This window comes from Lemur catta, chromosome 1 (assembly GCF_020740605.2).
Source record: "Lemur catta isolate mLemCat1 chromosome 1, mLemCat1.pri, whole genome shotgun sequence".
NCBI lineage: Eukaryota > Metazoa > Chordata > Mammalia > Primates > Lemuridae > Lemur > Lemur catta.
In genome coordinates, this window is record NC_059128.1 from 145,114,032 (window position 1) to 145,136,915 (window position 22,884).

Genomic DNA, 22,884 nt, shown 5'->3' on the forward strand with positions numbered 1-22,884 from the left:
GCTGATCCCAAAAGATACAGGCATTACAGTGGCCCAGAGTTCAGGACAAGCCACTGAAAAGATGCCATCTGCTTTTTCTCTCATTATCCTCTGAGTTATAAAGAGACATCGCAGCACTAAACATCCCCCAAAATCTTCCCTGGTACTCTTGACAACACAATGTTTCTTTCCTCTGTACGGTTACCATATAAAAGGGCCTGAGTGTCACCAAAAACAGGCTCCCATCAATGAATCATCAAGCTGATTCTCACCTTTGCTTTGTCCTCAGGCCAGCAGCAGGGAAGACACCTGGAGCTTGACAGAAATGCAGAAATCTCAGGCCCCATCCCCAGCCCATTAAATCAGAACATGCATTTTAACAAGATCTCCAGGTGATTTATAGTCTAAGAAGTACTATATAACCACCTACATGGATTATAAATAATCATGTTCATTTGGAGCTAGCATGAAGAGATTGCCCTAGAGAAAGCAGGGACCTCCGCCTATTGCATCCCCAGTTAAAGATGCCACAAACTGCAAAGACGTCTTAGAGTTCTCTCATTAACCCAGGACTCTAGATTTCTAATTAGGGCAACCAGCACATCGCAGGCACTTAGAGTGTGCAGGTGCTGGGCAAGGCTCATTTACCGGCAGCATCAAACTGAATCTTCGCAGGAAACCCTGCAGGAGGTACTATTATCATCCCCATTTTACAGGTGGGGAAGCAGGTGTCCAGCAGTGGTCACGGGACTTGCCCCAACCCACAAATCACATTAAGAGACCAAGCTGCAGCATGCACTCCGGCAGCCGCGTGCATCACCCATTCCCTATCCTACCCGCCCCACATCAGCCAGAAGGGAGGAAAAGGGAAACCAACAGGCACCCAGTGCCCCTCTGCTGCCAGCCGTCCACATGTGTGACCCCTGCCTGAGGAAAACCAAGTCAGAACTTTGATTTGGAACCTCTGTCATGTCAAAAGACACACTGGGGTTTGGAAGAGGAAGGAAGCCTTTCTCCTTTCCATCAGGCTCAGGAGACCCAAGAGGTGAATTTCAATCACCTTGCTTTTCCAGAGCACTGGTATTGCTGGCACAGTGTAAGCCAGAGGTTTGCCTCTCTTAATAAGTAGTTCACAAATCTCTTTGGAAATGTGGACCCATCTGTTCATCTGCCAACACTGGTTCTGCTCATGAGAGTCTGCTTTCTTGCTCAAGGCAATCCTGGGAGGCAGCCTCTTGTGAGTATTCCACTCAGAGATGTTGGGCTGCACCACCGGCAAGCAGCAGAGCTGGGATTTGAACCCCGGATGTCTATGTCCAAAGACATGCTCTTTCCAGTCCTCTCAAACTCCCACTTTCCATGGCAGTTTAAGTGCCCTCCATTTTCCCCACAAAGCCAGTTCCTTGGTTCCCCAGTGATCACACTGGCTGCAAAGGCTCCACTGCAGCCGTCCACCCTGCTCTGAACCTCTCTCACATTTTAGGGTAAATTCCCTGGATGGCGGGTGACAGAAAAGGGCTGAGCCACAGCTGCCTCCCTGGGGAAGGCAGGGAACTGACAGTGCCTCAAAGGCTCCCTCCCTTCCCACAAATGCCACAGCAGCAATCTCTCGGGACAAAATTATAGCCGGATCGAGGACAGCAACTGGGGATTAAAAACTTTAAAGCCATTAGGCTTGCTTTCATGCATTTGATCCCAAAGCCAAGGTTTCCCCAGGGACCCATGTTTTGGTTACATGAGTTGAATTCAATCACTTTGTGTCCACCGCAGGGAAACCCCAGGAATCGTTCACATCCTACCCAGCAGAAAACAGCCAAGGCTTGAGAGGAGGAAGTGATGGTGCTGGGAGAGCCACCTCTGACCACACCAAACCCTTCATTCCCAGAGGGAGGGGACTTGCTGGGAACCAGTGCTTGCCCACTGAAGCCACAGAACCTGAACGTCTTCAGAAGCCCTTCTTCTTACATTTGGGAAAACTGAGGCTTCTGCATTCAAGCAGTGAATACTTACTGTTTTCTGGGGGGTTTAAACTAATAATTCCACCTGGATTCTGAGCTTTAGGGCAAGTTACTCAGGATGCTGAAGTATAAGAAGCACAAGCAGTAGCACAGGAATCAAATCCTGCCTCTACCACTGACAAGCTATGTGACTTCAGACAAGTTTCTTAACCACACTGAGCCTCAGTTTTCCTCCTCTGTAAAATAGGAGCAATAAAAAATGTACCTAAGGAGAGTTCTTACAAGGTTTAAGCAAAAGACTGTTTATAAAACACCCAGCATGATGCCTGCTACAAAGTAGGTGTTCAAAGAATTGCTACAATGCTGGGCAGTAGTGGGCAAACACCTTGACACCCAATTGGTCCCAGCTCCAACTCCTGGCAACACCCAGGAGCTCACAGATCCTTAGAACTGTAAAAGTCATCAGGATCAAAATGGAGTCACTTGTGTTTAAAATCAAAACAAAACAAAAAACCCTGACAAATAGAGCTGAGGAAGGCCATGAAGGGAGGGTTCTGATGCATAAATGACTGATAACAAGAACTATCATGAGACACTCTGCAAAAACCACAACCTTGCACAAGGGCCATCACAACCTTACACAACAAAAAATACTTCTGTAAGGACATTTGCATAGCAACTGTCTGTCCAATCTTGGACTGGCACCACCCTGGTTATTGATCCTTGTAGCCAAGAATAACTATCTCAAAACAATTATGTAACCCTCCTCATTTTTCCTTTGAAAACCTTTGTCTTCTTCTACCTCCCTGAATATGCACATAGTTTACAATGGAACTTGTATTCACATTGCAATGTCCTATTCCTGAATAAACATAATTTTCTCTTATAGTAGAGCCTCACTCTGTTGTTTAGGTTAGTAGAACTTTGGTCCCTTTTCTGGTGTGCTGGCCAGGAATTTATGCAGACTCTCAGCTGAGGTCAGAGAACTCCAGAGATGACCAAATGCTTTCACCACCAGTAACAGATCACAAAAATGACCACAATTCTCCACCCTTCCTATATCCCCGGCAGAGATGAGTCATCCCAACTGAAGCCATCCTATACCAGCCAGCCAACCAACCAACCCAGAAGTTGACCACAGATGTATGAATGAGCCCAGTAGAGAACAGAAGAACCATCTAGCTGAACCCATCCCAAGCTGCCAACCATAAAGTGAGCTAACAAATTATGGTTTAAGCCACTAAGTTTGTTAGTGGTCTGTTATGCAGCAATGTTGAGGTAACAGAAAACAGATATACCATCAAGCTGGGCATGCCACTTTGAAGGGAACTGGACCATGGTAACTCTATTGCCCACTAATTGCTCCTGAGTCCAAACCAATTATCCAACTCTGTAGCTAAGAACTATTGCTATAGCTCCTCTAGCTACCTGGTCTCCTTTCCTCCCCACAAGAAAAAATCTCATCACCAACCAGGACCACAAACTTTTTCTGAGGGCTCTGATACAGGACAGGCAGGGTGGGGTGGTAGGAACAGCCCTGAAGAGAATGCCTGGAGTCATACCCAGGACTTCCCAGCTCCTCTACAGCTATGTGACCGGGGACATGTCCCCTGGCTGCTCCAGCCCTTCCTTTCCTTTTCTATACAACAAAGATAATAACAAATGCAAGGTCTCCTCCCAGGGCAGTGATGAGGCACAAAAGGAAGTGGCAGATGGCAAAGTGTCTGGGGGACCATGCAGCCCAGGATGGCCTGACTGGCAAGAAGGGATTGAGGTCTACTATCCGCAAGGCCAAAAACAGACTCAAATGCTCTCAAAAGATGCCTCAAGGCCCTTTTCCTTCCTCCTTAGGAACCTGATACCAGGGCCAGGGGCTTGATGAGGATGGAGGTAGGGAGGGCAGTATGGTTGAGCCTGAGAACAGTCAGATTAGCATTAAATCAGGCCCACCTAGGCTCAAATCACAACTCTACAATTTACCTGTGGGTAACCGTAGGCAAGTGACTTGGCTTCTCTGTGCCACAGCAGTAGTTGTCCCCACTGCATCAAGGTGACTATGAGCATAGTGCCTCTGGCACACAGGAAGTATTCACAAAAGGCTGGCAATAATAATTTTTATCCTGGGAGCCTAGGTTGGAGTAAATAAATGTAGGAAAAGGGGTGCAAGCCATACCAGAAGAGGCTAAGTCAGAGAATGAAACAGGTGGAGTTCCATGCCCAGCTGGGAAAGAGCAGAGGCATGGGCACGGTCCCACCTTGCAGTGGCATTTGCCGGCTGTCCTGTCAGGGAGTGAAGGGTCCCTCAGAGGCTGCTGCCCTGGCAGACATGCTGAGGAGAGGCAGCTGGAGAAGGAGGCATGGCAAGAGGACTGATGTTTCCTTCCACACCTGGGAGCATCAAGTGACCCTTAAAATCCAACTGGTAGGGCAAGCTATAGACTTCTGGAAGATCTAAGTAAAAGCCTCAACATCTTCCTGTTGCTTTCTTGTGATAATTTTCTTCTCCAAGAAAAATAAGGCAATCCTTTCACTTTTAAAAAAAAAATAAAATTCTCGCTACAACCCCCCAATGTTGGAACTGCAGACTTAACTCTCTGACTTATCTGGAGCCTGGGATGAGAGCTAGAGCTCCCCGTAACACAGGTGGCCTTCCACCTGCTCCCTGGCTCTGCAAGAGCACAGAGAAGGAAGAGGCATGCAAGTCTCTAGGATTTATAATCCCACAGGTCGCCAATTAAAGGTGCCATTTCAGATCCTTTTTGGAAGAAGATAGGGTATATATGAATGCTCAAAAATGCAGATTTATGAAGAGCTTGACCAAATTTTTAGAGATCACACATAATGAAAAGTGTGTCTATGTAAGAATATCTCATTCATTTCTGTGTTGGGTATCAACAAAGTTTGATGAATAAATTAAAGAATTGGCAAGTGTACTGAAAGCAAACTCTTTTAGCATCTCAAGTTAGGATGAAAAAAACCATCAGTTTCAGAAATCAGATCAAGTAACAATAGAAATAACTACTAATATCTATCAAGGGCTTACTATATGCTATGTGTTGTGCTTGGCCTTTGCAGACATCTCATTTAATGCCCCCAAAACCTGATAAGGGAGAGGCCCTTATTACCCCTTTAAAGAATAAGGAACCGAGGCTCAAACAGCTGAAGTAACTGGCCAAGATCACACAGCTCCTAAGTGGGGAGCTGAGTAAGACAGATTGAGAGCAGGGCTGATGTTGGGGCCCACCCTTGGCCACCAGGCACTTGTGCATATTAGTGGCCCCTCTTTTGTGGCAAAGAAGCCACAGATCTGGTTGCTTTGGGGGAATCAGGGGCCACAACAAAGGTAGAGCCAAGGAAGAACCTCACTCAGCTGAATCTGAACATCACTTTCTAGGACTCATCCTGGTGCAAAAGAGGTGCCAAGACCCTCTGCAGTCCTACACAACACCAAGTTCACCCTGCACACATCACAGCTGTAACACTAGACAGGAAGGGCTGGGAGAGGCCACCTCCCAGGTGGCCCTGACACACCGAGGGACCAGCTAAGGTGGAGAAAATTAGTTTCATGCCTTTTTTTATATTCAGATCTTTGGGGATACAAATCATTCTCTCTCACATATTGTTCTGGTACAGAAAGTTTGACTCTGTGTGGGTTTCTTTAACGAAGTTGCAAATCCAGGGGAGAATCCTAAACACTGGCCACCATGGCTACCTTCCCTATCAGCTCTCCAGACAGAGCTTCCTAAATAAGTGGCAGGGAGACAGAGTGGATAAATAAAGAGGACTCAGAGTGTGTGGGGAGGTTAGGTGGATACATTGGAGAACCTGGAATGCTCCATCTTTCCTAGGATACTTCTGTCTTCAGACCAAACGGACTTGGTGTGTGAGAGCAGGCTCTGCCAACGACCCTGGCAGAATCACTGGGTCCCTGTTCACTCAGTGATCAAACATCTCCAGAAAGCAGAACCCTAGCATCCCCCCAAAGGTAGCCAGTGGGTCGTGATTAACCATCCCCAAAGGGTGCTGTAGAGAAACTACTGCTATGGTAATTCCATAACTTCTCTAGCAAAGCAGGGCAGAATGGAACTTCACAAGACTGATGCCTGGGTGCCCTGAAGCCCCCAAACGCAGATTCTTGACTTCCTGAGAGGCATCTGGGCTGGGTAGGCAAACACACAGGCCCTGTTCTACTACTCAGTAGTCATGTGACTTGGGCAATAATGCCTCTGTGCCTCAGTTTCCCCCTCTGTGATGGGAATAAAATGATGGCCAGCTGATACAGACTGAATTTTTGTGTCCCCTCACCCCCACAATTCACAAGATGATAGTCCTTGGAGGTGACGCCTTTGGGAGGTAGAGCCCTCATGAATGGGAATAGTGCCCTTATAAAAGTGGCCCCAGAGAGCTCCCTCACCCCTTTTGCCATGTGAGGTTAGAGTGAGAAGATGGCTACCTATGAACCAGAAAACGGGCACTCACCAGACAACAAACCTGCCAGGGCCTTGATCTTGAACTTCCTAGCCTCCGTGTGTGTGAGAAAAAAATTTCCTTTGTGTATAAGCCATCCAGCCTATGATAAGTTGTTATAGAAGCCTGAACTAAGACACCAGCTGAAATGATTACAGGGAACATTAAATGAACTAATGTAAATAAAGTATGTAGAACAGCAGTTGACATATACTAAGTATCTAATAAGTATATTGTTGCTGCTGTTGCTACTGTTGCTAATTTAAACTCCTAACAGAAGTCCTTTTTGCCCATGTAAAAAGCAGACATTGGGGACCAAGTAAGCCTGTGGTTTCGAAAACTCTAGATTTTTCCCAATCTTGGACATGCTTTCACTTCCTAAGGCTCCCTCTGGCAAAAAGGAAGGTTGGAATAAAACATTTTATTCTGCTTTGGTTGGTCGCCAAATCCACTTGGCTAAAAGGATTTACAATTCAGAGAGCTTGATAGCTCAACATAAGGTAGAGCTCCCTTGCTCTGAAATCCCTCACCTGAGATTTCTCTGACATCAGAAACATACCTTGTGAGCCAGCTGGCAGCCAGAATGCTCTGAATTCTGTTTCTGAGCCAGTTCCAATGACCCCACTGTCCATCCTAATGCTCCACATGCTGATTATAGAGGGATGAACAAGGACAGATGACCCCCCAGCCACAGCTGCAGGCCAAGGAGCACAACTCATACCCTCCCAATGTGGCGACTGCTGCAGGATGGGCTCCAGGGCCACCATGGGGGTGTGTGTCACCTCATGCCATTCAGCTGCAAAGGGGACAGTCAGCAGCCCCTTCAGGATCTGCTGCAATGCTCAAGCTGAGGCCACACTCTCCCCAGGCAGCTGTAGCCAATGCCTGATCAAGGCAGAGGACAGCCATTTCGGCCCAGTGGTCCCTGCTGAGTTGACTGAGGCTTCAATCAAATCTCATCCAGTCTCAAGCATTCCCCACCCCATCCAGCTTCTTCCCCCTTTCTCTCTTACAGGCATTACCCCACCCCCAATAATTCTCTCACACTCCTATCTCTGTCTTAGCATCTGCTTCCTGAAGGATGCAAACGGATGGACACAAGCCCCAATAAATGAGCATTGATCTCTCGGGCGGGGTGGGCCTTGAACAAGGCATGTAACTCTGTAAACCTCAGTTCCCCAAACAGCAAACTGGAAACCATTCACCAGGTTGTCACAAAGATTCAACTACATATGGTGCCTGTGAAAGCATCTGCCCTCTTGTACATGCCCAGCAAATACTATCTGATGGAATTTTGATTTTCAAAATTACATGCAACTCCCTTGAAAGCAAATTATTTCAGAGAGCACCATGGCTGCTTTTAATAAATGTGAAAACAACATTTTCCCTGGACAAACCACAATAGAAGTTATCAGAAGGAGACCATTTCCTGAACAGCAGCATGTCACCGGGGAATCAGAGCTGGCTGGGGCCTGGCCCTTCACACTCTCACACTCAGGGCTGTTAATGACTGGCTGAGACCAGTCTGTCTTGCTGCCCTGGAAGGCTCTCCCCTGGGCAAGACAGTTGCCTCTGCCCCCAGCCAGCATTCAGCACTAGCTGAGGAAACAGCACCCTTGCCAGCTTCTCAAGATCTTCAGGGAAACTCCCCAGAAGCCCTACAAAGACGCTTTCTGGGTCCCCTTAGAACTTGGGCCTCATATATGTGTTGTACCTTCCTGAAAGCTTGAGAAAGCAGGCTCTGTAGGGCGAGTGAGGATCAGGAACAAGATCTAAAAATGCCATTTCCAGAAAATCCAAATGAGGGAGTGGAGCTCCATCTTCCCCTAAGAGCCTGGCATGGGACAGGGGAGCCCAGCAAACATGTCCACCATGGAGGGTATGAGAAGGCAGGGCTGTCACCGCCATTTCTGAGTGTTTCCTCACCAAGATTGGCAGGGTTGGGGGCAGCAGGGCCCATCATCCCAGAGCTCCCCTTCTAAACCTCTTCCCTTCACAGGAGTCTCTTCTCTGCCCCTCTAAACAACCCATGCCTGTCCGATGAATTCTTAATTATATTTCGTTTTAGTTAATTTTAATTTAAATAGCAATACATCTGGCCAGTGGCGACTGCACTAGGCAGCTCACCAGAACTGTCTAGCTTGTTCTTTTAATTCTCAACCTTAGAGCAAATTGAGGATGTTATGCTCTCTGTGGCTTTGAATTGCCTCCTTTTCCTCACTAAACGATGCTCTGACAACCTCTAACAAAGCAAAAAGCCAAACGAGTCTTCCATTTCCGAGCACTTGCTCCGTGCCTAAGCACAGCCGTCTTGATGCGTCCCAGGAGAGGGGGAAGGAAGCCCGTCGCCAGAGAGGAAGCCAGTGCACCCAACCACTTTGGACTCCAGGGCGTCTGGGGCAGAGGAGGAGGGAAGGGGAGGGGTGTGGAAGACGCCCACTCTGGGGGCTGGACGCCGGCCGGGCCACATTTATTTATATCACAGGGTGTTACAGTTGTCAGCCTTGCAGCTGAGGAACTGGTCCACGTCTAAGTGAAGGGGACAGAAATCGGCTTTGTCCATGTTCCCTGGCACCTACTGCTGTTGTTCAAAAGATGCCAGAAGACTTGGGGGGTGGGAGGTATAGGAGAGGAACCAGACACTGGTGTTATTAGAAAAAAAAAAATTGAGTCACTTGCATGTTTGCATCCAAACTGATGCAAATGTCATCTGAAACACTGCCCAGGATATCCTGGTCCACCTAGCCCTGGGGACGATTCTCACTGCCTGGAGCACGGTGACAGAGGGACCATGCAGGTAAGCACTTTGAGGGAAGCCGAGTCTGGAGCTCTATTCTCAGTGGGCTACAGAGCTGGACTCAGTCACCAGGGCTCAGAAAAGCAAGATTGCCCCATCCCTTACACACAGATCTAGGACCCTCTGATCAGTGAAAATTTTGGTTTACAAAAGGATTGATAGAAATGCTCAGTTATGGGAATAGAGAAGCGCTAGTTCTACCAACAGAGCACGCACACATGCTTTGTGATGTGCACCTGGGGGAGCCCTCAGCTCTGCTACCTCCAGAGTCCACACTGACCTTGGTGTCTGGGCCCTCCCTCATTTCCAGCACATTCTTCTCTTGCCCTATATATGTGACATTCTTTCACCTGCAAAGCAGGTGGTTAATTAGCATGAAGCAAATATCTTAAACCACAAAATACTGAACCAAGTAAGAAGCTAAAGAATAATTTCGTCAAGAACAAAGACACAAGATACAAGGCTTAATTGACATCTGTCTTTTTTTCTTCTCAAAGTTTCAATATACTATTTTTCCTGTTCATGTCTATCTCCCTTACCTTCCTTACCCATTTTGGTTAGTATTTGTGATCTTTTTAAGTTACCCCATGTAGGTTCTATGCTCTTTCATTGCACTAGAGCAGCCCTTTGTAAAACTACTTCCAAACTCCAGTACCTGAATAAATTAATGCATTTCTCTAAAGTACACACCTCACTGGCACTTCAGTAATACATAGAGAGTACCTAAAAAACCTCCATCCTCTCTGACCCAGCAATTCTAAGCCCAGGAATTTATTCAAAGGAAATAAGGATGTGCACAAGGATTTAGTCACAAGATTGTCTACCCCTGTTGTTGTTTATAATTGTGAATAACTGGAAACCACTTACATGTCCCTCAAGCACAGCTAGAAGATCCAGGGCTCAGGTACTGCCTAGTAGTAAGAGACCAACAATCAGTCACTAAGTCAACCAACCAACCCCAGAGTTGAAAGTTAAGGTAGAGACCTAGGATAGACCCACATTTCCCAAGACCTAAATCTTATAAATTTAGGGCTACCACCTTTAAGAAAATTAATACAAACTTAAGAGTATAAAATTAGGCACAGAGCCTTGGTAGGGGCCTGTGCAAGCGAGGAGACTTTGGCTTGAGTCTCATCAGCCTCACAGTAAGTCTGGCCTCTAGAGAAAGGAAAAGAGGAGAGAGGAGGAGATGTTGGAAGTCTCTTGCTTCCAAGGCCACAGCTTACCAAGACTGGGTAGCAGAATCAACAGAGAATACGTTCCAGGTCTAAGACAAAGAGTATTCGGGGAGGTGGAGGGGAAGTAGGACAAGAGAATAAGGATGGGGAGGAAAATACTTTTTAAAAAGCAGCAAGAGAATAGAAATCAAGAAGAGAAGCAAAAATTACCAAAAAAAAATTAAGTCAACTTGGGAGGGGGAAGAAAAAGAGGATTTGCTTTAAAAAGATTTCAGCAGCTTTTAGTTGGTACCTAAAAAACTACAGAAACAAGAACTCCAACACAAAGAGCAGCTGACTTGTACCAGAACAAGTGAGGGCACTATTGAGACCAGCAGCCCAGCTGTACAGGTTCCCCTGGACCCCTGAAATACGTGTCCCATACCTCTACTGGCAACAAAGCCATGCACCAGCCATTCCCGTCCAGTTCCACACCCCCTTCCCATTTACCCTGGGTGCCAACTTTAAGGCCAGCCCATCTTTTCCTACACTTGCCAAATCTATTCACAACACACAGCTTTTCTTCATCCTCTTTTTAAAACAAAGCAGGCTGAATACCTTTCCTCTGTCATATCTGCTCTTGTCTCTACCTAGTTGTTTCCCAGCTGGGGTGGCTTGGACCTGTGGCCCACCCATATCTAGGTGACATGGGCCTGGCACCTTTCCCTCTCGCCGTCAAAGAGCTCCAGGACACACCCGTCAGCCTCGGCCTGCAGATGGCACACAATGCTCCCGCTCGCTCAGCTGCCTGCCCTTCCTCAGCAGCCCCCTACCCAGAGCAGCCCTTCTATTTTTGACATCTCTTCCCACATGCTTGGTGCCAAGGTCACACAGTCTGGGAGCCCAGTGTGGGATTCTGGAACGCATTCTCCAGCTGCTTCTGCTCAGGCTGTGTTCTGTACCAAATCCAGAGCCCATGGTGGACCCTGAGTCTGGAGGACATAGAAAAGGTGTTCAGCCTGCTTTGTTTTAAGAGGGGGATTTGACAAGTACAAGAAGAGACAGTCTGGCCTTGAACTCAGCAACTGGAGTGAATGTTTAAGAGTATGTGGAACTGAAAAAGAGACACACAGACTTGAAAACTGCTTCTCTTGGAGGCAGCTCTCCCTAAAGCATGATTGTTAATGGGCTGGCAGGTCACGGAGTTCCCTTTTCCAGGAACGCTTGAGTACTCGGATCCACAAACCACCCTCTTCCATCAGCCACTGTCAAATGCAGGGCAGTGACTCTCCCACATAACTACGTGCTTGGCACACGGGCATCACTGACCTCGACCTCCCAGCCTGCCACCCCTAAGGGTGCTCACGCTGGTGACTACACAATAAAATCAACACGAACTAGCTGTCAACTTGGGCCCCCACTGAGGCATGACCTTGAACAGAGCAACTACCCACAGCCTAATTCTCTCCTATGAAGAAGTGACCATTGTGTGGCTGTTTTATTCCCTCTGGTCCAGGGGAAGTGGCCAAGGGCACCAACCTCGCCTTAGCACTTCTCCTCTGGGGTTGGGCACTCAAAGTTTGTACCACTTAGCTAATGGTGCTTTATGGGGAAGAGACGCCAGTCTTTCTTCATGTCCACACCTAGGACCTCGAGGGCAGACGGACTCCTTGACTTCTACAGAACCGCGTCCTCTCCTAAGGCTTCCGATGCTTGTCTCCAGGTCGCATGGCCCATGCAAGATGAGGCTCAGGCTGCCGCGGGAAACACCCACCACCAGCCCCACCAGCCTTGTCACTCGGGGGTCTTCCCTTACCCTCCATTCCTAAGCCCACAGCCTCTCCGCACCGCTCCAGCCGAAGGTCTTGTGGGATCAGAGGGGGCCTCTGCGCTCCAATGCACTCCCGGGCATCCCAGACACCCTGCCCCTGGGGACTGCCTCTCTCCTGCATAGCGGCGCTGGAGAGGCTTGAATTTGTCCCCAAGAGTTCCCCAGAACTAGGAGTAGGGGATGCATCCCCAGTGCCCTGTCTCCTCAAGGCCCTGAGAGGTTCAGGATGGTCGCCCAGCCTGCGGCAGCCTCTCCGATGCAGATGAGCCAAGTTACTTTGCGATCGAGAGTTAGAGTCTGGCTGTGGGGCCGAGGAGGCAACTCGTGGGGGTCTCTCCGCACGCTCCCGGCTGGGACCCCGGGACAAGCGCCCGGCTCTGCCCCCTCCGCCTCCGGGCGCCGACCGGGACCTCAGTGGGGCCCGGGACGGACGTCCTCCCTCCTCCCGCCTTCCCCGGGCGGCCGAGCCGCGCGCCGCGGAGACATTTAAATCTCCCCCTCGGGACGGCGGCGTGGAAGAGGCCGGAAAGGCGGCGGCGGCGGCTGGCCCCGGGGCCGGGGCGGTGGCCGGGCCGGGGTCGGGGAGCCGGCAGGGCACTCACCAGCGCGTGTTGTCGTGGAAATGCTCCAGCACCGCGTAGCCGAAGAAGGAGCCGGCGGGGCCCTGGAAGCGCACGGGACGCTGCGGGTCGAGATTGTAGGCGCCCGCGGGGATCCCCGCGGCCGCCAGCGCCAGGAGGAGCGCGCGGACCCCCCCGGCGCCCCTCAGCGCAGCCGGGTCGCCCATCCCCAGCCGGTCGCCGCCTCCCCTCTGCCCCGCGAGCAGGGCGCCAAGCGCGCGGGCCGCGGGGTCCGCCGACGGCCGGGAAGCTCCCGGGGCGGGAGCTCTGCGCTCGGACGCGGGCGGGATGCCGCGAGCCCGGCACCGGGGAGGGGGCGGTGGGCTGAGCGGCTGCCGAAGGCAAGCACAGGGGCGGCCCCGAGCGGCCGGCGTCTTCAGCCGGACCGAGAAGTCTGTGCGAGCGTCCCGGGCCGGGCGGCGCTGGAGTGCGGAGAGGCGCGCCCGCGGGGTGGGCGGCCCGGGCGGCCGGCGGCTGGGCGGCGCGGCAGCGCCCCCTGCGGGCCGCGAGCCCCCCGCGCACCGCCCGGGCAGCGAGCGAGCCCCGGGCGCCCCGGGCTGCCCCTCCTCCCCGCGTGCCTGTGCGCTCGGTCCCGACCCCTTCCGCCGCTGTGCGCTTTGGTCATTCCCTCTGCCTGAGTCTCTCTCTCCGTCTGTCACACACCATCAAGAACCAAAGCAACCGGTGAGGGACCAGTTGAGATTCTATCCCAGCCGTCCGCTGTTCCCTCACCCAGTTGTAAACTGTAAGGTACAAGTGCTCCATAAACGTCAGCTGTTGGTGGTGTCGCTAACAATAATAGCCACGTGGAAGCGATCGGAGCGCCCCTCCCCATTCTGCTCACCGGTCTCCTACACCAGTGACTCCCTCAGTGCGGTCTCCGGGCCAGCAGCGTCAACCTTACCTGGGAACTCGTCAGGAATGCAAATCCTCAGGTCTCACTCCAGACCTGCTGAATCCGAAGCTCTCCAGCTGTGTGTGTGTGTCTGTGTGTGTGTGTAACATAAAGTTACCATCCTAATCAGTTTACCTGTACATTTCGTGGATATTAAGTATACGGATATTGTGCAACATCGCTACCATCTCTCTCCGGAGCTCTTTTCAGCTTACAAAATAAACTTTGTACCCATTAAACAAAAACTCCTCTTTCTTCCCTTCCTCTTCATCTCCCTTCCTGAGCCCCAGGCAACCACCTTTCTATCTTCTGTCTCTAAGAATTTGACTAGTCAAATTTAAGATTCCCTCCCACTGCTCCACTTGACCAGTAAAAATAAATAAATAAATAAATAAATAAATTTAAGATTCCTACTGAATTGACTCATCATTATGAATTTGACCACACTATTTTGGTTTCCCTGTCTGTTCTCTTTTCTTGCCACTTTTTTGTTCTACATCAGTTTGGAAACGGTTAAAACCTCCTGTTCCCCCTGTGCTCCACAGGTTGGAGCCAGAGCTGCTCAGCATGACTTCAAATGGAGGCTCCATCTCCGTTTCCAGCCCCATCCCATGCCCCACTCAGGCTGGACTTCCCACAGACTCTGCAATGTATCCACACACAACTTCTAGCTGTTCCCCATACACGTCCAGCAGGGGCTCTCACACACATCTGTGCCTTCTCCAGCATTTTTCTTCCAGTAATGTCAGCACCCTTCTACGACCGGCAAAATCCCATCCACCCGGTTGTCTGCCCGTCCTCTGCCATTGCCTCTGCCCCTTTCTCTTCTGAGCTGCCATAGTGTTCACATGCCTCTGTCTCAACACTTAGGATAGTTTAATTGTTTTCTGGCCCGATGTCCCTCCCCATAGACAGTAAGACTCTCTAGGGAGAGAAGAGCATCTTAGTTAGCTTTGTATCTGCAAGGCCCCAGCTCAGTGCCAGGCACAGGTACATACTTAAATACTGCTGAAAGAATGAACTTTTCGAAGAAAATCAAGCTTAGTAAGAGGAGGAGGCATTTGGGGGGAGATTCTGAAGGAGACTTTTAACTTTTTCTGTGTTTTGGTTGTGTGAAAGTGAAAAATTATCTATTCTCATTTTAGGACACAAAACCCAAGTTTCCATGTGTGGTAGAGATCACTGTTGTCCTCCCGATATTTATACTTCCCAATTTCCTTACTAACAAAGCCCAGAATTGTTGAAGCCTTAATGTGCCTAGCATTAAAAATAAATAAATAAAACTCTGGCTGAATTCGGAGGAAGAGACGTGACAGTGGAAGCAGGGTCAGGCAGATGCTACATTGCTGGCTTTGAAGATGGAGGAAGGGACCCACGAGCCAAAGAATACAGGCAGCTTCTGGAAGACAGAAGAGGCAATAAAATGGATTATCCCCTAGAGCCTCCAGAAAGGCGACACCTTGAGTTTATTCCAGTGAGATTCTTGTCTAATTTCTGACCTCCAGAACTGTAAGATAATAAATTTTGTTGTTATAAGCCACTATATTTGTAACAATTTGTGCTAGCAGCAACAGGGTTAAACTAGAGATCTTAAGACTAATGGAACTGACACTTTGTGGCAATAAGATACCAAATTATAAACAAAACTGAAAGCCATGCCAGGCAAGAGTTAAATCATGAATCCCTATACTTAAAGAATAAACTATGTTCTAACTACCACAAAGTTTTTCTTTTTCTCTAACAGCTAAACAAGCACCAGCCTGGCGATAAGCAATATTGAAACTATTGCAGCTCATTGATTACCAGACGTTGACTAACTGAACCCCCCCTCCCAGAAGTCATAACTACAGCTTTGACTGGGCAAGAGACTGATTTTAGCAACTTTCTCCTGATAAGAGACCACCACCAACCATGGAGTAGTTCTGGCTGTGCACTGTCTTCATGTCCCTGCTTCACCTTTTTACATGTAGGGCCTAATTGTAATACATTTAAATGTTAAATCTCCACCCCAAAGTGATCATGGGTTGCATGTAACACACATGTTTGCTTATGACACATGAGGCTGCCCTGTAACCTGTTGAGTATGTATACTTAGCCAGCCCAGTCAGCATAAAGATCAGCCTCTCCCTTTTGTCTCTGAAGTGCCTGCTTTTGGTCTCTGCCAGAGCCTACCCAGCCTGCAGGCTGTAACCCTTTTCTAAGAAATAAAGCTCTCCTCTACAAATTTATGGATCCCATGATTTTTAAGTTGACAATAGACAACCAATACAACCCACTAAAAGTGTATGTAAAAGGGTGAATTTGTGTATCTGTGTGTTTCTTAGGGAAAGATCCATAGATTTCAACAGATTCTTAAAAGGTAAGGTAGTTTTTAGAAGGTTAGGAACCACTGATCTAAAACATATTGATTTCCATCTTATAAATGAAACTCTAAAAGTGATATCAGGTAAAGTTGCAGCATTAATCTTTAACAAAACAGTGGCCCCCAAACCTGGCTGTACATTAGATCTTCCAGGCACCATTTAAAAATACAAATTCACAAACACCACTCTGGGTCAGAGTTTCTAGGGCTGAGGCACATCTCAGGAGATTTAAGGAGCCAGGTTTGAGAAGCACTGTCCTACAGGAGAGAGATTCAGAACTCTGCATTGTGTTCCTAAATATGTGGCACCATCATGTGGGAAGAAAAACATAGGATTTGGCATCAGATGAAGAGGATTTAAATCCCAGGTCTGAACAGCTATGTAATCTGGGTAATTCAATCAAACAGGATACTGATAAACTAATGAACCTATTGATGAGGTTCTCGGGACAGCATTTCCTACCTGTAAAACTCTAACCATTTATTATTTATTCATATAATCTGACATCAAGAGTGAGCTCAGTTTCCTCATTTCCAGAATAAGCTTTTCTACGGAGACTTGACCTGCAGTGCATGTCTCCAGGATGACTAGCTGGAGGGGGAAGAGGTGTATGATTTCAAGCCTGGCCATGCAGAATGCAGATTTGCTTCATGGGACTGTGCCTTTTGAAAAACTGAACTTCTTGTCCAATTTTCTAACTGAAATTGCAACCAAATGATCTCCCTTCCTTTATTCTCTCACTTCAAGGGCTAATCTGAAGGTTTTCTGTTAACCACAGTGGCTGCAAACTAAACAACATGCACTATCAGCTCTCCTATCGTTCGCCTTTTCTAGAATCTGTCATCAGTTTCCCTAAGGCAACCTTGACTTCCTGTTGTGATGAAAGCTGTTGACAGCATTGTTACTATAAGACTGTGATGCCAAAGAAGTGATGGTTTTGCCGCCTTGCTCCCTGCTCCACTGCAGAGAGGAATATTGAAATAATTAACTGTCCAGGTGAAACAGTGCTGGTTTTTCATAAGCCTTGAAAAAAGTCTTAAGATTAATTGGTCCAGTTTTCCTTCCTTTATCTAACAACTTTTTTCTTGCTGGTAAATTTGTAGATTTTTATCTGTTTCTCATTATTTTCTCAATACTTAACTATTACGTTAAAAGCTAGGTACATTTCTAAGGCTTGCAATACAGGCTGATTGATTCAGTAGTCTTTAGGTTTAGGATGTAATTTTTCATTGCAAATACCTGAAATTATAACATAAGATACACACAGTTAGTTCTTCCAGGTGAGTATCTGTGGGCCCTGCCTTGCCAGGGTGGGGAACCTGCAGCCTTGGGGTCACATGTGGTCTTCTGGATCTTTGAGAGCGGCCTTTTGACTGGATCCAAATTTTTCAGAACAAATCCTTTTAATAAAGGGATTTGGTTTATAAAGTTTGGATTCAGTCAAGGGTCCGAACTTGGCCATCTGGAGGGCCACAGGTGGCCTTGAGGCTGCAGGTTCCCCGGCAGAGCACCCCAAACATGACTTTCTAATGTCTAACAGCTCATAGTGACTTTCTAATTTCTTCCTTGGTTCCCCCATGCACTCTGGGCTCTGTGTGAGCGTACCCCAGCGGTGCCCTACGGGGAGGTTTAGACACTTCCCAGTGACTATGGGGGCCTGGTTTGTAGAACCCTGAGGGGTACAGACACTTGAGCAGGGCAGATGCTGTTGTAAGATGACCAGCTGCCAGCAGCAAGGCAGGCACATTCACTGTGTGTCTAACTCTGCACTGGGCATTATATACATTGTGTTATCTCATTTAAACTTCACAGGGATCCACTTAGGAAGACACAGGCTGAGATTTGATCTCAGTTACAAAGGAACCAGCTGAAGTGAGGACTGTCTATATTATAGGTTCACAATCCTTGTCTGAAACTTTTCGGACCAGATGTGTTTCTGAAATCAGACATTTTCCATTTAGAAGATAATACAGCATAAAACACCATATATTACAAGACAATATACCATATGGTGTATACCAAGCCCATGAAACACAGAAATAGATATCAAAATGTGTGAATATTCACATTTGTGATAAAAGGAACAGTCCCCTCCCAAGATGTTCATGTCCTAGTCCCCAAAACCTGTGAATATCTTACCTTACATGGCAAAAGAGACTTTGCAGATGTGATTAAGCTCAGGATCTTGCAGTGAAGAATTTGTCCTGGATTATCCAGGTGGGCCTAATGTAATCAGAAGGGTCCTTGTAAGAGAAAGAAGAGCCAGTGTCCAAGAAGAAGATGTGACAACAAGAGCAGTGTTCAGAATGATGTGGCCATCAACCAAAGAGAGTCGGAAGCCTCTAGAAACTGGAAAAGGCAAGGAAATAGATTCCCCCGCCTACAGCCTCCAGAAGGAATGCAGTCTCCAGGAACTTCTGACCTCCAAAACTATAAGGTAGTAAATGTGTCATGTTAAGCCACTAGGTTTGTGGTAATTTGTGATAGCAGTAACGGGTAATTAATACAACACTCTTGTATATATCAGTTTGGATAAGGTTTTGCCAGCAGATTATTTTTGAAAAACTTTCATCTCTAAAAGCTTTTTGATTTTTAGAATTGTGAATTACCCCCTCCCATCCCTGTCCCCACTTTATACATGGGGACAATATGGCACAGAAAGGTTAAAGCAAAACATAAAGATGAACAGTAACAATCTCATAAGTTCTCCATAATGATTAAATAAGAGAATGAGCAGGGTGTGGTGCCTCATACCTTTAATCCAAGCACTTTGAGAGACTGAGGCAGGAGGATCACTTGAGGCCAGGAGTTGGAAGCTGCATTGAGCTGTGACCATGCCACTGTACTCCAGCCTGGGTGACAGACCCTATCTCAAAAAAAAGAGAGAGAGAGAGAATGCATATATAGCACAGTACAATGTGTGGCACGTAGGAATACTGTGCAAATATCAGCTATTCCTCATTCATTCTTTTCAAATATTTACTGAGTGCTTACTGTGTGTCAGACACTGATCAAGACTCTGGGGATTTAGGAATGAGCATAATACTAAAAAATATTTTCCCTCATCAAGCTTACTTTCCATCATTGGAGGATGATAAACAATAAATAAGGTACATAAGTAATCACAGAAAGGTTGTCAGATGGTGCTCAGTGTTAGTGAAAAATTTAAAGTGGGAAGAGGGAGCGGAGGTAGGAGTAGCAATTTTAAATAGAATGGTCAGGAAGAGGCCACTGAGAAGGTGACAGTTAATATGAATATTTTAGTTCTTATTATAAATGCATGTCAAGGAAGAATAGCATACATTTCTCACCAATTCTTTTATCTTACTTAGAATTCACTGAGCTTCCTGACTTGAAAGATTGGCATCTTTCCTCAATTCTGGGAAGTTCTCAGCTATTACCCCTTTGAATACTGCCTCTCTTAATTCTCTCTACTCTCTCCTTCTGGAACTGTAATTTGATATATATTTTAGGCTCCCTTGGTCTATCTTCCACATTTTTAAACCTTTCATATTCTCCATTGTTTTTATTCTTTAGTCTGCATTCTGAGTAATTTCTTCAGTTTTATTTTCAGATTCACTAATTCTCTCTTCAGATATATGTAATTTGTTGTTTAAGCAGTCCTTGGAATTTATAATTTTCATTTTTTTAATCTAAAAAATCTATGTAGTCCTTCTTTTAAAAACTTGCTTGTCAATTTTTATAGTCTCTTACTCATTAATCCTACTTTCAGCATCTTCCTTACTTTATTTAATTACACTCATTCTGTTTTTTTTTTCATTCCAATATCCAGTCCGTGAATTTGCTTCTCCAGCTTGAAGTTTCTGCTTATTCTCTCTCATGGTCGCTTGTTTCCTTGTGTGTTTTGTAATCTTTGGTCATGAGTTCCTTGGGAATTTATCTTTGTTTAGAATATGTTCCTCCACAAGTGATTTGTGTTTGCCTCTGCCAGTTGCCTGGGGCCACTGCTGATTTGCCACTACTTCAAAGTGTCTGGCTTGGATTTTTTACTTTTTAATTTTACTTATTTATTTATTTTGCTATGTGCATATCATAGCATAGGCTTATGCTTTAGTATTCTCAGGGCATACTTTTTCCTTTTATTTTTTTCATTCCACCAAAAGCCAAAGCCAAAACAGGAAAAGATTCTTAACAATCTCTCTCTGTGGGGCAGGTTATCCTAGTTCACCCACTAAAAGGTTCAGCTTGATTTGGAGTTTCCAATCTGACTATACCCCATGCCTTGTCTGCTGGGTCCCAGGCCTCATCTGCTGTCCCCTGGATGTGTGAGATCCACTTAAATCCAGACATACCTGAGGTGAATGCTGACTGTAGCACTGACTTTTCCATCTTAATTAGAATTTTTTTCATTATTTCTGGCCTCTGAATATTTACTTTATTTCTTGCCAGCCAAGCCATCCATTATTCATTTTGATACTAATATTTACTTCAGCAATTGTAGGTGTTTTGTACCAGGAAAGAGTTCCAGAAATCTGGGCATTTATTCTGCTTTACTGTCAGAAAGGAAACCTCACTAATATTAATTCACTGAATATCCTAATCATGTTTTTTAACCTCTTATTCTACCATGAAGTTTCCTGTTGTTTTAGATCCTTGAAGAAGAGCTAGAGTAAATGTGAAGCTCTGGAATTTGAAGGGTAGTTTGGTGTAAGAAAAAGGCCTTTGCCATCTAGGCAAGAGTTTTTGGATGGAAAGGACCCAGATGAAAAGACTTACTTGGCATCCTCACTCTTCCTTGCCCCAGGATCAGCTACAGCAAGAAAATTTACAGGACAGAAGAGATTGTGACAGGTGAAAGCTTTTATTTATTTGTTTATTTACTTATTACCCATTTGTTCACATGTGTTGGAGTTATTTATTCATTAAACTTTTCCAAACAATACAAATAATGAAACACAAGTCTCCCTTCCACTTCTTTCCTCCAGTCTCACTGCAGTAGTTTCTTAGCATCCTTCTGGAAATACTCAGATAGAGGACTTTTTTATATGCACATTAGCACACCTCATACCTGTGCTGTGCCTTGCTTTTTTGAACTTAGCCATATGTTAGAAATGTACCATATTGATACGACTCATTTTTCTTAATGACTGCGTGACTTTCTATTTTATGGATAGACCATAAGTGATTTATACACTCAATACACACACACACACAGAGTTGGTGGTATCATTGACTGTTATAAACTATGCTGTTGTAAACATTTTAGTACCTATATCTTATGACAATGTGTAAATATTTCTGTAGAATAAATCCTTAAAAGTAGAATTCCTTAGTCAAGAGGAATGTACATTTTAACTGTTATGACTATCCCTAAATTGCCTTCTTGAGACAATTTACAATCTATCAGCAGTACACGCGAATGCCTGCTTCTGAGGGCCCTGCCTTAATCTACTTCAACCCGTATGTCCTCACTTGCTTTCTTAATAAGTTAACAGTTTGTCCAGCTGATTGAATTCAACTAGAAAGCCACTAGAGGAAGAAATTATTCTCCAAATACATTATGCGTTATACATTAGGGCTATTACTGCATATAGGAATATCTCTTTACAGATGTGTAGCTAGAAAATTACGTTTAAATTGTATGTAAAATTAATAATGTTTTATTTCTAAGATACTTTTTGATTTTGAAGATGCCCTCACTACCTCACTGGGTGATAGTCAATTGGAAATGGATCCTTAGGCCTTAAATCTAAGTTTATATACTTCCTCCTCTTCCCCACTGTACCTCTTCTCTACACCATAACCTGAGCCTCAAAGTATTAACAATGTGATTATAGTTTAAATCCCTGAGCTCCCCAGCTGTTATCTCTCAGGAATTTATCATTAAAAAAATTGGATATGAGATTTTAAAATGTTTACATAAATATTTTTACAGCAGTTTTGTAAAAGCGAAAAACTGGAAATTACTAAAACTCCAAATGTCTATAGGAAAGATATTGGCTTATAATTATGGACAGCCATAGAATAGAAAACCATACAGCCAAAAAGTGAAAGAGTCTGCTGGACTGATCTCAGGATGTGTGTACAGATGAAATGTCTTTATTTTCCTAGTAATTGCTACTGCATAGTCTGCTAAGAAGCAGTCTCCCTGAATCATATCCCAGTACAATTCCATAGCTTTTCCATCAGTTTCTCAACAGTATTATTTTGTCGGTAAGACTTTGTCATGTTAATTTAAAACCTCAAATTCATTCATCACAAAGCCATTTTTCGTTCTGTTTTGTTTTGTTTTGTTTTTGGAGACAGAGTCTTGCTCTGTTGCCCGGGCTAAAGTGAGTGCTGTGGCGTCAGCCTAGCTCACAGCAACCTCAAACTCCTGGGCTCAAGCAATCCTACTGCCTCAGCCTCCTGAGGAGCTGGGACTACAGGCATGCACCACCATGCCCAGCTAATATTTTCTATATGTTTTTAGTTGTCCAGATAATTTCCTTCTATTTTTTAGTAGAGGTGGGGTCTCACTCTTACTCAGGCTGGTCTGGAACTCCTGACCTCAAGCCATCCTCCCGCCTCGGCCTCCCAGAGTGCTAGGATTACAGGTGTGAGCCACCATGCCGGGCCCAAAGCCATCTTCGTAATCCCAACTCAGTGGCTGTAAAGACTTGGAGACCATGCACGTGTGTATATGTGTGTGCATGTGTATGTCTATGTTGCAGGCATCTACTTTCTCACACACATGCCCTTCCCTGGGCCTCCCCCTCTGGTGTTAGGGAGGAGATAAAGGACCATTAAAAGATGGCTCCTTCCTTGGCCACCTGGAGGGATTTGTTTTGCTGCTCATGTTGCATTGGTCATCACT

The 22,884-nt window shown here is 46.2% G+C and overlaps 1 protein-coding gene across 2 annotated transcripts in view; it reads right to left on the reverse strand.

Moving 5' to 3' along the window:
- The window catches only part of ITGA9 (integrin subunit alpha 9), a 328,677-nt gene extending 315,454 nt beyond the window's left edge, over positions 1–13,223 (reverse strand). Inside the window, exons 1-2 of one of the 2 annotated variants that reach the window (XM_045536741.1) lie at positions 11,945–11,988; positions 10,069–10,112 (exon numbers count right to left, since the gene is read on the reverse strand). In XM_045536741.1, the coding sequence (XP_045392697.1) occupies positions 10,069–10,070 (2 nt within the window). In that variant the 5' untranslated portion in view covers positions 10,071–10,112; positions 11,945–11,988. Of the gene's footprint in view, positions 1–10,068; positions 10,113–11,944; positions 11,989–12,791 lie in introns of those variants that run through there. The other variant, XM_045536738.1, reaches the window with a different exon arrangement.
- Positions 13,224–22,884: the final 9,661 nt, after the last annotated feature.